This window comes from Cebus imitator, unplaced genomic scaffold, assembly GCF_001604975.1.
Source record: "Cebus imitator isolate Cc_AM_T3 unplaced genomic scaffold, Cebus_imitator-1.0 Scaffold159, whole genome shotgun sequence".
NCBI classification, from domain to species: Eukaryota; Metazoa; Chordata; class Mammalia; order Primates; family Cebidae; genus Cebus; species Cebus imitator.
This window is the reverse complement of record NW_016107474.1, coordinates 3313967-3328494: the sequence shown is the minus strand read 5'-3', so window position 1 is coordinate 3328494 and position 14528 is coordinate 3313967. Positions and strand designations below refer to the sequence as shown.

The following is a 14528-nucleotide window of genomic DNA, read 5'->3' as shown; positions in this document are numbered from 1 at the left end:
GGAGTGCAGTGATTGTACATAGGCGTTGTCATGGTATGCTCACTGTAGCCTCCAGCTCTTGGGCTCAAGCGATCCTCCTGCTTCAGCCTCCCTAGTAGCTGGGACTACAGGTATGCACCACTGTGCCCGGCTCACTTCTAGCTTTTCAGACAGTGTCTCTCTGATGCCCAGGCTGGAGGGCAGTGGTGTGATCATGGCTCACTGCAGCCTCCACCTCCTGGGCTCAGCTGATCCTTCCATTCAACTTCTCAAGTAGCTAGGGCTACAGGTGTATACCATTACACTCTGCTAATGTTTGTCTCACTTTGTTGCCCAGACTGGTTTTGAACTCCTGGGCTCCCACCTCGACTGCCCCAAGTGCTGGGATTACAAGGGTGAGGCAATGCGCCTGGCTCTTTTTTCACTATTAATAAGGCTTTTGTGAATATGCTTGTCCAAGTCTTTTCATGGATACGTTTTTTTCCCTTGGGTAAACAAATAGGTAGTGTGACGGACCTGCTGGCTCTTAGGACAGATAATGCTCAGCTTTGAAAGAAACTGCCACCTGGTCGTCCAGAGCAGCTGAGCCTTTACCCTACAAGAAATGTACACGAGTTCCCATTGTTTCATGTCCTGGCCAAAAATGTTGATTGTGTCTTTTTGACTTGCCAGAAAGTTGGACCAGGGGTATTTGATAAGCTGACTCAGGTGTTAGTGAAAGGTGACAGTGCTGTGTAGAGAAGGTCGGCGTGATGAGAGCGGAGCAGGGATTCTTCCAGGCAAGCCCTCAGTAGCCTCTAGCTGATTGAGGTAGGAGACCTGGCGGGTGTCTAGGTATGTTTTGAAGGCAGCAGCACCCAGATTGGCTGAAGGACTGGCGGTGGGGTGTGAGGGGGAAGAGTGAAAGCCGACAGCCAGGCTGTTGGCTTGACGCCCAGAAGGAGATGGAATTGCTGTGTCCTGAGGTGGGAGGCGGCGGGAGCAGGGCGTGGGCTGCAGTGGGTACCAGGAGTTGGGGTTTGAACCGTTGTGCTTTTTGGATATTCAGGGGGAAGTTATAGCAGTGCTGAGGTATTGAGTCAGGAGTCAGGAGTCAGGACTCGCGGCTGATGGGGGCATACATTGGGAGGTCTTTCTGAGCACGAGGTGAAATTTGGACGAGGTGGTATGGATATGAGTTTAGGTAGTGGAGAAAGGGGTTGGGAGCTGAGCTCTGTGTACCGGTGTTGAGAGGTCAAGAGGAATTGGCAAGTGACAAGAAGGGGTACCTACTGAGGTCAGAAGAAAGCTCAGAGGGGTGTCCTGGTACCTGGAGAGGGATTTGGATGAGGGAGGGCCTTCTTTTTAAGGTGGTAGATGTTAGTGTGTTTGTGAGGGTCAAGCAGGGAGGGGACAGTGGTCATTTGAGAGAATGAGAGCTGGAATGCCTTCCTGTGCAGGTGAGAGGAGGGCCCCAGGACTCCTGGAAGGCTGGTCCTCTAGTGGGTAGGGAGCTACGCAGGGAGGCTGGGGGATGGGGGTCACACTTAGCTGGGTGTCAGGGGTGAGGCGGGTGGTGGGTTGAGGTGGTGCTGACGGAGGTAGAGAGAGGGTGAGTGGACTGGGGAATTGGACCAGGATTGCAGGACAGCGGCAAGGGCCCTGGGGATGGGTAGCTGGCACTTTACACTGGGATCCTGCAGCGTAGTTGTGCTGCATGCTTGTCCCTCAGCTACATTCCACAGTCCACACGCAGGACAGGTTTCTCCGCAGAGTGGGGGGCTGAGCAAAATGGGCACGTGTGAGAACAGTGCTGGTGCTGGTGGAATTGGACACAGCCGCTTGATTCTAGCTGCTGGGCTTTCACCCCTCTAGGATCTTATGCCTCCTCCTGGGGTGGCTTCTCTGCTCCCCCCTCCCCACCCGGATGTTGTATCACGCCCGGGTCTGCGTGGCTCTAGTTTTGTAAGGTGTCTTGCTCTTTCTGAATAAGGCTTAGTATAAATAAATTTAAGTCACTGACGACTTTGATCACTTACTACATGAAAGGTAAAGTACTGACCAGATATGGTGACTCACTCCTATAATGCCAGCACTGTGAGAGGCTGAGGCAGGAACATCACTTGAGCTCAGGAGTTTGAGACCAGCCTGGGCAACATAGTGAGACCTTGTCTCTACAACAAATAAAAAATTAGCCGGTTATGGTGGCATGCACCTGTGATCTCAGCTACTCCTTGGGAGGATTGTTTGAGTCCAGGAGGTTGAAGCTGCAGCGAGCTGTGACGGTGCCACTGCACTCCAGGCCTGGGCATCAGAGAGACCCTCTCTCATAAAAACAAATAACAGTAAAGGTAAAGTACTTTGTTCTTTCCCTTAAAAACCAAAACAAGGCCGGGCGCAGTGGCTCAAGCCTGTAATCCCAGCACTTTGGGAGGCCGAGGCGGGTGGATCACGAGGTCAAGAGATTGAGACCATCCTGGTCAACATGGTGACACCCCGTCTCTACTAAAAATACAAAAAATTAGCTGGGCATGGTGGCGCGCGCCTGTAATCCCAGCTACTCAGGAGGCTGAGGCAGGAGAATTGCCTGAACCCAGGAGGCAGAGGTTGCGGTGAGCTGAGATTGGGCCATTGCACTCCAGCCTGGGTAACAAGAGCGCAACTCCGTCTCCAAAAAAAAAACAAAAACAAACATTGAGCTTTTGACTCCGACATTCTTTTTAGGAATATGTACTACAGGCCGCAGCAGCAACAAAAATTTACCTTTCTTTTGGAGGGAGTTTCAAGGAGGAGGTCTCGAATCATCTAGTTAATGAGGCAGATGTTTTCCAAAATATTTTTTCCACGTATTTGCTAGTGGATAATGTATTTACTAGATAATGTAGGCCCTTGGCAAATGTGGCAGGTTTAATATTTTATTTATAATGATGGTAAAATGTATTAACTTCTGAATTTCAGAAAAGTTGGAGAAGATAAGGGATCATGAACGAAAGGAAGAAACTTTCACCCGAATGCCCAGCCCTTACTACATGGAACTTACCAAGCTGCTATTAAATCAGTGAGTAGATACCCCTCTTAGGGCCACAGCCGAGGCTGGACCACCATGCTCTTACCCTCACCTTTCCTCTCCGCTTCCCTGCTTATTGCCATAGAAAGTGGCAGCCGTGGCCCCTGTTAGGCCCGTGACAAGGAGGTCATCTGTGTGCACACACCTGCCAGGCGTTCTCTGTCCATCTGTGTGTGTCATTTCTCTGTTTTTTCCCTTTTTGTCTCTTATTTTTCTTTCTCTCCACCCCCTAGTGAAGCCCTTGGCTCTTTTTGTCCTGCCTCACGTCACTCCACCTTGGGCCCCGGTGTAAGCCACCGGCACCTCGGCAGTAGCCGTCCTTTCACGTATGTGTTCTATTTTGCACAGCTTCACTCGTTTCTCCTTGGAATACGTGGATTTGAGTTTTTGGGGGTCTTTCACAGGAAACGCCAGAGGGCTCCCGTTTGCCTCTGCCCCTGAGTTGCAGGCAAGCCCACTGCCTGGCAAAATCATCATGTAGTAACCTGGTACTGGCTCCTATCAGCCTCCCATTCATTCCTCACATCACAGCCAGAGTGGCCTTTGAAAGGCAGAACTGCCATCTGACTCCCTGCTTAAAATCCTCAGTCTTCCAGAGTTCTAGTATAAAGTCCTGCACATGGCATTCTAGCAGTGTGCAGCCTGGTGCGTGCCCCTCCTTCCTCTTTGACCCCTCTCTGCGGCTCTTTCCTCTGCTTCTGGAGGGCTCAGGCTCACACTGGCCCGTCACTTCTTGAAGCATTCTGACTTTGTGTGTACTGTTTTTTGCCCTGTAAGTCCGTCCTTTGCCTGCCTCTGCTCACCTCCTTACGTTAGCATTATATGTCTCTCCGGGTTGAGTACACATGTTCTCTTGGCAGCTCTACACGTTGCTATGGCATTTGCCAGTTGTGATTTTCTTGTTTGTCTGGCTGTGCCATCACATGTACCCATTTTGAATGGGCAGGGGCTGGCTCCTGTATGCATATGTCCCCAGTAAGATGCCTGGGGCTCATGTCTGTTGAGTGAAAGAGTGAAACAGGTAAAGGCTGACAAGTGTGGATCATCTTGCTTGGGAGATATGTAGAACGTAATTTGTACAACGTAAACTTCTGAGGCTCCCCGAGCATCCTTGAACTGGGTTCAGGAGCTGAACTAGAATCAAAAATTGGGACCCTAGTACTACTGTGTGCTGCAGAGCAGTGGGAAGGGCCGGACCCCCTGAATGGCACTGCTGAGTCTAAAGGAAAACTTGGGGGTAGGCAACATGGGCTTGTGTGGAGGCCGATAGCAGGCTGCAGCCAGCCATGCATTTCGTAAAAGCTGAGAACCAGCAATGCACCAAGAATTCGACTCAGCAGTGGAATTTGTCCTGTAGGTCTGGTTCCTGGTAGCCATGTAGGTCTGTGAACCCATAGTGAACCTTCATTGTGACAAACACTCTCCATAGTCCATCAGGCCCAAACAAGGCCAGGTCGTGGCAGAGAAGGGTTCATAGAGGTTTGCTGGGAGCACAGACCCACAGGGGTGGATGGGAGGGAAAAGGGCAGTGAGGCAGGAGGAGCTGAGGAATGTGAAGACACAGAGTGTGAAAGGGTCTGGGGTAGCCAGGCAAGCAGAGGTGTTTGAGCATGTTGCGTACATTTGTGGGAGCAGCGGAGTGGAGCCATAGATTCTCCTGCAATGGCCAGCCTCTGGGAGGGGTGTGCGGCCTCAGAGGGACTTGAGAGAGTGCAGTGGCAGTGGGGATGGTAGCTGGAAGGGAGAGGATCTATCAACAGACTAGGGCAGGATTTGCCATTAGCTAGGTGAGGGGGCCTATTCATTTTTCATGTTTTGAAGCTAAATATATGATATATATAGTCTTTATCAAAAACCTTGTTTAATAGTTCATTCGGCTAAGGGACTTAATTTTGTTTGTTCTGCAGTTCAGTTGACAAGGAGTTGGGGTCCTTTGTTTAACCTGCTGTTCAGAGCACGAGATCTGAATGTTGGGGTTTATAAATAAAACTCACTACATAAATTTTGTACCAGTGATTTGCCACCTAATGGTCGTAAGTTAATTGTATCATATGGAGAGAGAATGTCCAGCATAGCGTGGAATGCCTAGTGATGAACAGTATTAGCTTTTGCTTTTATCTTGTAGTTTTTCTTCAGAGGTTCAAAGTGTTTCACAAAGGGAGCCTCGACTTTGTGAAAGCCTTCCTTCAGCCCTTGCTGACTTTGAACTTCCAGCCAGAATTCTGCGGTGTGTAGGTGTGCTCACTGGATACTAATTTGCAGTTTCTTCTTTGAGTTTTGAAACTTGGTTTTGTCTTCTCTGAAGAGCAGGAGAGCCCCTTCTCTTCAGGGCTTTGGTGAGGGTAGAAATGCCAGGTAATGTGCTAAGCCGAGTACCTGGCTCAGAGCTGATGTTTTCCTTCTCTGGGCTGTGAGCCCCAGATCCCTCGTGGGGTATAGGGATCCTCCTCAACACTCGGTACATAAGGGGCAATAGAACTCAACCTTTGAGCCAGCCCTTGAAACCGAGTCCTTGTAGATGGAGGTTAGCAGCAGGGAACGCTGTTACTCTGAGACGGAGGCTTCTGACTTAGAGCTGATTCGCTACTAATTTTCTTAGGGAAACAGAGGTCCTATTCAGCAGCCTACCACAGGGTGGTTAATGTGAGCAAAAGATACTCCACGTGGATCACTTGGAATGCCCTTGGCACGAAGCTTAACTGCTACAAATCTTTACATCCTTAGAATTGAAAACAAAGCAAAACAGACTTTGTGGGTTTGGAATGGCCGGAGTATTTTGCCTGGGAAGAGCCACTCTACCCAGCGTTGCCCCAGTCAATGGAGTGTCCCCTGGCTGACTCTCCCCCTTGCTCCTTCAGTGCTTCAGATAACATCCCGAAGGCAGACGAAATCCGGACCCTCGTCAAGGACATGTGGGACACTCGTATAGCCAAACTCCGAGTGTCTGCTGACAGCTTTGTGAGACAGCAGGAGGCACATGCCAAGGTAGGTGCCACCTCGCCTGAGTGCTGGTGGCCTTGATGTCGCAGAATTTCACATGGCATCCTGTCTGCTGAGGCTACTGTAGGCAGGCATTACTACTGTGCTTTTTAAAAGATTCATTGGTTTCTTATTTTTATTCTGTAGAGTTTGCCTTTTTCTCAAAATCAAAAACTCGTTTGCCAGCTTGGTCTGTTTTCTTGTTTTAGCTGGATAACTTGACCTTGATGGAGATCAACACCAGCGGGACTTTCCTCACACAAGCGCTGAACCACATGTACAAACTACGCACAAACCTCCAGCCTTCGGAGAGTACCCAGTCTCAGGACTTCTAGAGAAAGGCCTGGTGCAGGCGGCTTACTGGGGCATGAGTGCTCAGGACATGAGGTACTTGTGGTTCTGGCTCTGGAAATACTTTTGAATGCATGAAAAACGTGTGAAGGTGCAAGGAATGGATTCGTGATATTGCTGGAGAAGCAAGTTTGTGATTTGTCGTTAAAACTTAGCTCCCTGGGACAGTCTTCAATTCCACATCTGATTCTAGAAACTAGCCTTTCTCCCCCTCCCCCTTTTGAGGAAGAAAAAAGCTTTAGGCAAGTAAGTTATTCTCTCTAGCAGGGCCACTTGGGTCTCCTGTGTAGAAACCGCCACACTTGGGTAAATGTTCAGTGACCGTTAGGTGTAAATACAGCGGGAGCGCCATGTGGCCAAGGGCTTTTTTCCCCCCTTTTTGATCCTAATTTTCGTGGGCTAAATTTAGACTCTCCCATAGAGGTGGCTCCCAGAGGATGGCAGATGGTGCAGCTAAGGCTGCTGACCAAAATGAGCCCGGACCCACAATAAAAACGGACTCGGCTCTGACTCTTAAGTTTTTGTCCTGCATAACTACCAAGTCAAAGGACAGCCCTGTGGCTGAGATGACCCAGTCAACTAAACCGAGGTGCACAGCAGTCCACTGGAAACTGCAGACCAATACCTGGGTGTCTCATGCCCTGGGCTATGTGTGGCTCAGGTTTAAGAGGACAGTCAGGAAAATACAATACGATGTATTAAGCACGAGTGACACTTAAGACAATGGTAGAAGAAAAGCAGACTTTTAACGCTGCTTTTCATGGACTTAGGACTTTTTTTTTAAGACAGAGTCATGCAGTGGCGCAGGGTGAGCTCACTGCAACCTCTGTGTCCAGTGTTCAAGTGCTGCTCTGCCTCAGCCTCCTGAATAGCGGGGATTACAGGTGATGCCCAGCTGGTTTTTCTGTATTTTTAGTAGAGATGTGGTTTCACCATTTTGGCCAGACTAGTCTACAGCTCCTGACCTTGTGATCCACCTGCCTCGGCCTCCCAAAGTGCTGGGGTTATAGGTGTGAGCCACCGTGCTGGGCCAGGAAAGGACTTTTTGTTGTAGGTAACCGTGGGCTCAGGGGAAATTATTTTTTCCCTAAGAGAAAATTATTTGCAGCATTTTGGAACTGCTAGGTCCTTGGTAGAAATTACATTACCTTGAGAGGTGAAGTTGTCCAGCATCATGCAATGGATAGACGGTTCTGCAACTGGCTTGAAAAGAAACTTTGAGATGGGGTCTCATTCTTTTACCCAGGCTGCAGTCGAGTGGCGTGATCGTAGCTAACTGCAGCTTCGAACTCCTGGATTCAAGCAATCCTCCACACTTCACCTCCCAAAGCACTGGGGTCCCAAGCAATAGCTACCATGCCTGGCTTATTTTTGGCTGGATGCAGTCTGGAGAGCTCTGAGAACGCACATGTGTGACAGGCTAAGCCTAAAGACCGCCCAGGGTCTCCCCTCTTCCAGTGTGCAGTGTGCCTGTGCACTACTGCTCCATGTTGCTGCCCACGTGTCCCCGCCAGGCAGGTGTTGGTTGTTATTCGGACCCTGAAGGGTCAGACCTGGAAGAGTGGGGGCCAGAAGGTGTGAGGTCTCCATAATTTTAGGTGCTGTTCAGAGTTCATTCAGGTCATAGGACTTGTTTCATTTCACCCTTCCTGGGAATTCTCCAGCTTTCACCTGGAAATCTTTGCAAATGACACCACTTGTTGTGGAGGGCGAGGGATCCTAATGCCCTGCTCTTAAAACCTGAGCCAGTTGAGGCAGCTGCATCTGTCTGTGTGTTTTACCTGTGGAGCTCTATAGCTGTTGAACTTTTTATTGTTTGGCCTTGTTTTATTATATCATAAAAAAGATTTTCCTCTTAACATGATTTAGGAAGATTTTATTTTTTGGATGTTGTCAGAAATTACAGCAATATATTCATAAATACCTAATTACTACATTCAACAAATAATATTACAATACAATTAATTCAAACAAGTACACTTAGAACAGGTTTAATTTCACAGCATCTAAACTGCCCCCAGAGTGACCGAGGCACCGGTGTTCCTCCCTCCCACCTGCGTATGGGTTTACTGTTCTAGAATTAAGCACAGGGTACGTACAAAACAACACCAATGAGCATGGTCTTCCTCAGGTCAAGGCAGAGTTTAAGGAGTTTTTTTTAGGTTAAGCACTGCATTGAAAAGTTGGGGACAGGCTACTGCAAGTAGTAAGAAAGTCAACAGCTTGGTTACTTGAAAGAGTATAGAGACTGCTAAGTGGCTAATACACAGTTGAAAGAGCAACAGAATCAGTTGTGTTGACCATCTCCATTTTGTGGTAGATCCCTGGAATTTTCTACACTTGGGTGAAACGTGTGGCTCAGGGAAAGGGGAGTATCTGGTTTGAAATTCAGCTTAATTTTTGAGATTTGGCAGTATTATGAGCTTGAAGAAAATACCATTCGGCTACAAACTGGATTCCGTGTGTCAGAATCCTTTGCTGCTGCAGGTGTGGGCTCCTTGAGATACTCTCTGAATTCTCTTAGGGGTACAACCTATCCAAATGTTAGTGCCGATTCAGTGCTTTGTTCCTTTGCGGTTAGAATATAGACTACAGCGTGGACAAGACTGTCTCGTTCGCATATCTGAGACATTGGATTAGGAACATGGTATTTTGTGTCAGTCTGGCTCTGATTATATGAAACAAGAGTAATAAATGGTTTCAACGAGAAACCAGCTAATTGACTATTAGAAGGTATCCCTCTGTGGAGGATAGATGGCAGCTGCCTTCCAGGTAACAGAGGAAGATGGTCAAAGGGACCAAGCTGAGGGCTTCATGGACAGCCTGACACACAAGTGGCATAATCCGCTCCAGAGTGGATTTGACGTACTCAACACAAAAGAGCTGAACAAAAAGCTTCAGAGCCCAGCTGAAAACAGATTTGGATTCTACTGTTGAGCAAGTTTGCGAAGTATGGAAGTAATTGGCGGATGGGAGAGCTGTGACTGGGTGCTGTGTCTTAGTGGTGTGCTTTCATTTTTGAGAGAGGCTTCTTAGCTTTTTCTTAGCTGATTTGTGTTGTCTTACTGGTTTGTATTCTGATTGTCGTATTACTTGAGTAAGAGTACTTGGAGATCACCATAGTAGGTGGAAGGATGGGGAGACAGTAGGAGAGAAGCTTGAGGGCTGGGCAGAAGGCAGCTATTGCTAGCTACAGGGACACTGCTCTCCTCCCCGGGCAGACCTCTGAATGTGCCACCTGCCCCCTGTGCTGTCACAGAAAAGGCCACCAAGGGAGCGCTCCTTCGATGGTAAGGGATGGGCTGTGTTTTTAAGTTATCGGATCTGTGTTTCCCTTTTACTTCAGCCAAGGCCCTTAACAAAGCTAAGTAGCAAAAGCATTGAGACATCTGTGATGGAGGGGGAGGCCTCAGAGTGGAAGTGCTAAGGTGTGACTCCTAAGCCTTCAGACCAGAAACCTCAAGCAGGTTTTCAGTGGAGAAATCCAGTAAGATTTTTGTCCTGATTGTTGGTAGCGGACTCCCTCTGAACACCTGTGGAACATGCTGACCTCCCCGTGGTCTTTTGTGGGGAGGCCTACATGTAGCACAGTCCGAGTTCTCTTCCAGCTGCTTCTGTGCAGAGCAAGGCGCTTGCTGACTGCTGCTCATACTGGTGGTACATTTATTTGAGTTTGCTAATAACTGGAAGATTCTTGGCAGACTTACAAAGCAAACTGTGTGGGGGCAGATAAAGTGACAGGCTGCCAGCAAGCTGTTCTGCACAGCAAGGGCTGGGGCCAAGGGCTTGGCTGCTGGTCTCCGTGCGGAGCAGCCAGCACACAGGTCAGGCATCCTGCCCGGAGCTCAGGACTCCACCCCTGGACCAGTCAGTGGCGAGGGCCCACGAGAACAAGAGATGCCTTTGTGATCTCCACAGTACTACCACAAGCAGCAGCTGGGAGAAGGATGCGCCTAGTGCTTTGCCTTGGGGTGAGGAGCCCAGGTTCTGGCCGTTCCTGTGCTTGTCACAGTAAGTTCAAAAAGGAGGGGTTCAGCTCAGACCTTGTTTGCCCTACTTTAGGCTTTTACAAAGCTTTGCATTTAAAGCCTCTGCCGTTCGTATTCTGTACCTGCTCTCAGACACCTTAGATTCTATCGCAGAAATCATTTCGTTTCTCGAAGGCTTTTAAAAGCCCCCGCCCATGCGTGCACATGGTTGTTACACACAGGTTCTGCAGATTACCCCCTCCCCTTGATAGCAGTGGGTGATACTAGCTTGTCCTGATGCTGGGGGTGGGGAAGGGGGAGTGGAGGAGGTAAGCAGGGGCCCATGGCTTTCTACGGTAGCTTCTGGTGCAACTCAGGCTAAAAATGAAGTGATCGCACAGGCGCCAGTGGTAAGCTCTTTTACTTTGCTTCTTCTTTAATTTTTAAAAACACTTCAATATTTTAATGTCCTGACCAGCAGCAGTACAAACACTAAAAGCAAGGGGTTTTTTTTTTGCCCAAAAAAAACAAAACAACAAACAAAACCCCCAACAGGAAAAAACAAACAAAAATCCCCCAAACCACATATTAAAAATGGCAGGCTTTTTATAACAATAGTTAAAGTAATAAAAACATACAAAACTTTGTTTTTTAATATATATACACAGTACAAGGCTGAAGCACCTTTGACTTTTCTCTCAAAATTTACGTCTGTATGAAAACCCCACCCACTGTAGTAACAATCTGGTGGGTGTGAAGCTGTGTATCCACAGAGCTCTGTACATGCTCCCCACGGAGTAATAAAAAGGTACCTTCAGTTTGTGAATTCATTTTCTCTTTAGGTAAGAGCTTTTCCAGGGAAAAGCCTTTGGGTTGCTTTGTGTGCTCCTAGGACTTGTTGCTTTGAAGAAAATTTTGCAGGAACGTAAATGAAACAAATAAGCCCTTTTTACTTACAATGCACCCAACCTTCTTTACAGTGAAGCAAGTTTCACTCCTGGGGAGGAATGAGACTGACCCCATCACTGCCGCAAAAGCAGACTTGGCTTGAGGCATAGTAACGTGGCAACACAAGAACAGAACCGGTGTGATCCGCTCATATGCACAGGGGGCTGTAAATCATAAAGTTTTAGTGTTGGTAATGAAGCCTTCATGTTCAGATTAAAAAACAATGTGGGAGAGGAAGAACTAAAACCGCCTGTGAAAAGAAACTATGGCATCCTACATTGGTTGCTCGCTGAATGACAAAGGTGATTCAGTTGCAATGAAGTCAAGGTGAGTTCATTCTTTTTCTGGAGCCTGGAATCCTTTGCTTCATGCATGGCACATTCTCATTTTTTAAGCTTCAAACCTCCCAGTGAAAAATATTAAATATTCAAGGTAATAAAATAGATAATATTTCTATACTATAGGTTCGGCCTAGTGCAAGGGAAACCGTCACCTGGGGTATCCCTTCAGGTAGCCCCTAGGCCAGTGCATTGCAGGCAAGGCAAGGCACTTTCGTAAGTGGTCCAGTTCCGCCTGGAGCCGCTCGCGTTCTGAGACCATCTTCTGTTTCTGGCTCCTCAACTCCTGGAGAGAGGGAAATCTGTGTCAAAACCAACCCGTTTTTTCTGTAAAAACAAGCATGTGGTACCCAAACATGGTGGAAGGAAAGGAAATGTCTTGGCTGGGAGTGGTGGCTCATGTCCTGAGGCGGGTGGATCACCTGGAGTTAGGAGATTGAGGCTCCAGCTTGGGCAACAGAGCAAGACTTACAAAGTCCCCCTTCTCAGCCTATGTTCTCTGCTGAGCTCTTACAGAGTCCTAGAGAATCGGTGTCTGCTGCTGTCTTGGCTCAAACTCGGAGTTCTTGGAAGCCCCAGATGTAAAAACTTTGGGAGGGATCGGAGACCTCTTTGCCAAGCAAGGACATCTGCTGGACCAGTCCTGCCAGTGCGGCTATGAGCTAAGGGGTGGTGAGACGGTTTCAGGTACTTCAACGTTCCTTCTCTAATACAGCTCCCTGCTGCCCACCCCTGAAGTGCACATCACAGCAGGGGAGACTGGTACAGTCTGTAATTGATTCTGCAAGCAGCATCCCTACCCTTCCAAGATCAACATGCTGTAAGTTAAAGGTTATTTCCCTACTTATAGCTAAATCCTAGATAGTCAACTGCTGCCTGAATTTTCCCCTTAAAAAAAAATCAAAACTAAGAAACAGTGCTCTTGCTCTGGTACCCTGGCTGGAGTGCACTGGCATCATGATAGCTGACTGCAGCCTTGAACTCTTGGGGAGGCTGGGCTTAAAGGAGTGAGCCATTGCACACAGTCCAAATTTTGCTCTCAAGAGCACATTACATCTCTAAAACTTACCTTCATGGGTGCTTTTGAACCCAAACTCAAAAGGCTGTGTGTTTTAAGGTTTCTCTGCCTTCCCACCTTCCCAACTCACCGCCACACTGTGGGAGAGCTGCTCTGCCGTCAGGCTGAGACTGTAGTGCCGGGCCTCCAGTCGTCTGCATTGCGTCTGCAACACCTGCCGCTCCAGATTTTGCTCTGAAAAGACCAGAGATGGTGATGTGTCGTCTGTGTGCAGGGGCCCCAAGGCCTGGTGAGTGCTCTCTTCTTCACACACTGCCCCACAGTACCCAAAAGCCCTCGCCAGTGCAGCCAGCAAAGGCCTCTCCTGTGGGCCACAATGGTCCCAGGCCTTTGAATTGTTGTACCAGCACATAAACATGACTAAATGATATCCAACCCATGGGAATAACGACCAAGGAGCCAGGACCTAAAGGCAATTTGATACAGATTAGGAAAACATTTTATGGCCTAAAAATGCATCCTTAAACTGAAAGCCTGTGTTTTTTTTTTTTTTTTTTTTTTTGGAGACTGTTGGAAAAAGGCCAGAATAAACTTAGAACACAGATTTATTTAGTAAAATAGTCTCTGCTCTATCAGAAGATACCAGGCCTAATTTTAACAGAGTGACTCCAAACATTTAAGTCCCTATTTTATGCAGAGTGTTTCAGAGACTGACAAACAGCAAAGGTGACAACAGTCTGGATAACACAGAACAACAAAGTAAAGAACGCAAATCACACATCCAGCAAGGACGGAGCAACAGCCAGAAAAAATCAAAGCAGCAACAACTCTGAACGGGAGCCTTCCCTCTCACGGGATGCTTTACAGTTTCACAGATAAGGGCCCTACCCGTGCCTGTCTTCAGCAGCACTGGAGTGACAAGACAAATTCAAAAGGAAAGAACCAAAACTTGTATTTGCAGAAGGTTTGATCATCTGTGATTCCTATGATCTAAGGAATAACCATAGATTAAAAAAATCATAAAGCTTTGTAAGCTACAATGGTTTTTGGAAACATCCCCCAAAACCTATGTGATAGCTGAAACCAAATCTAGTCCCAAATGATCACAAATGACAATGATTTCATAGTTCGGTACCATATTCATGGACAAGGATGCCAACATGCCAACCAAGTCCATAAATTCAGTGCAACTGAAAATCCTAACTGGACTCTTTGAGAGGGGAACAGAAGGCGATCCTAAAATCTCTGGAGGAAAGCCATGGTCCAAGACCTGCTGAACAGTAGCTTAGAGGAAATGTGTTCAGGGCAGGTCACATCCTGCCAGGCAAAGCCTCACCCCATAGGTGCAGGAGTGAGGCAGGGAAGAAGAGTAACTGCTTGTCTGGGTGGGTAAGATGCAGTTAAGATTTCTACCTTACTCTGTACACGAGTCTTACACAGAACAGGAAAAAGCTGAACTCACAGAACAGCCTTACAGCCTTGGTGTGTGGAAAGAATTCTCAACACCACACCAAGAAACCCACAAAACCAAAAAAGATGGAAATATTTCATCTCAGGAGAGTTAAAAATCACTCTGCATATTGCTTCTGGATATTTATGTGTGTACTTAAACAACAGCACCATGGGGCCGGGCGCCGTGGCTCATGCCTATAATCTGAGCACTTTGGGAGGTGGCCAGATCACGGGGGTCAGGAGTTTGAGACCAGCCTGGCCAACATCATGAAACTGTCTCTACTAAAAACACAAAAATTAGCTGGGCATGGTGGCCCATGAGTAATTCCAGCTACTCGGGAGGCCGAGGCAGGAGAATCGCTTGACCTGGGACCTGGGCAGCAGAGGTTGCAGTGAGCCAAGATAACGCCACTGTACTCCAGCCTTGGCTACAGAGCAAGACTCCATCT

General features: G+C 47.9%; 2 protein-coding genes across 8 annotated transcripts in view; one reads left to right on the top strand and one right to left on the bottom strand.

The window, feature by feature from the left end:
* The window catches only part of GINS2 (GINS complex subunit 2), a 12577-nt gene extending 5715 nt beyond the window's left edge, over positions 1-6862 (top strand). The window contains exons 3-5 of the mRNA XM_017543654.2: positions 2917-3016; positions 5884-6010; positions 6214-6862. Of these exons, the coding sequence (XP_017399143.1) occupies positions 2917-3016; positions 5884-6010; positions 6214-6339 (353 nt within the window). The 3' untranslated portion in view covers positions 6340-6862. The remainder of the gene's footprint in view (positions 1-2916; positions 3017-5883; positions 6011-6213) is intronic.
* A 1352-nt stretch (positions 6863-8214) lies between these two features.
* Positions 8215-14528, bottom strand: part of GSE1 (Gse1 coiled-coil protein) — a 314063-nt gene continuing 307749 nt past the window's right edge. For 5 of the 7 annotated variants that reach the window (XM_037743919.1, XM_017543652.2, XM_017543649.2 and 2 more), the window contains 2 exons: positions 12758-12861; positions 10735-11895 (listed from right to left, as the gene is read on the bottom strand). In XM_037743919.1, coding sequence (XP_037599847.1) covers positions 11761-11895; positions 12758-12861 — 239 coding nt within the window. In that variant the 3' untranslated portion in view covers positions 10735-11760. Of the gene's footprint in view, positions 11896-12757; positions 12862-14528 lie in introns of all 7 variants that reach the window. The other 2 variants (XM_017543647.2, XM_017543651.2) reach the window with 1 other exon arrangement.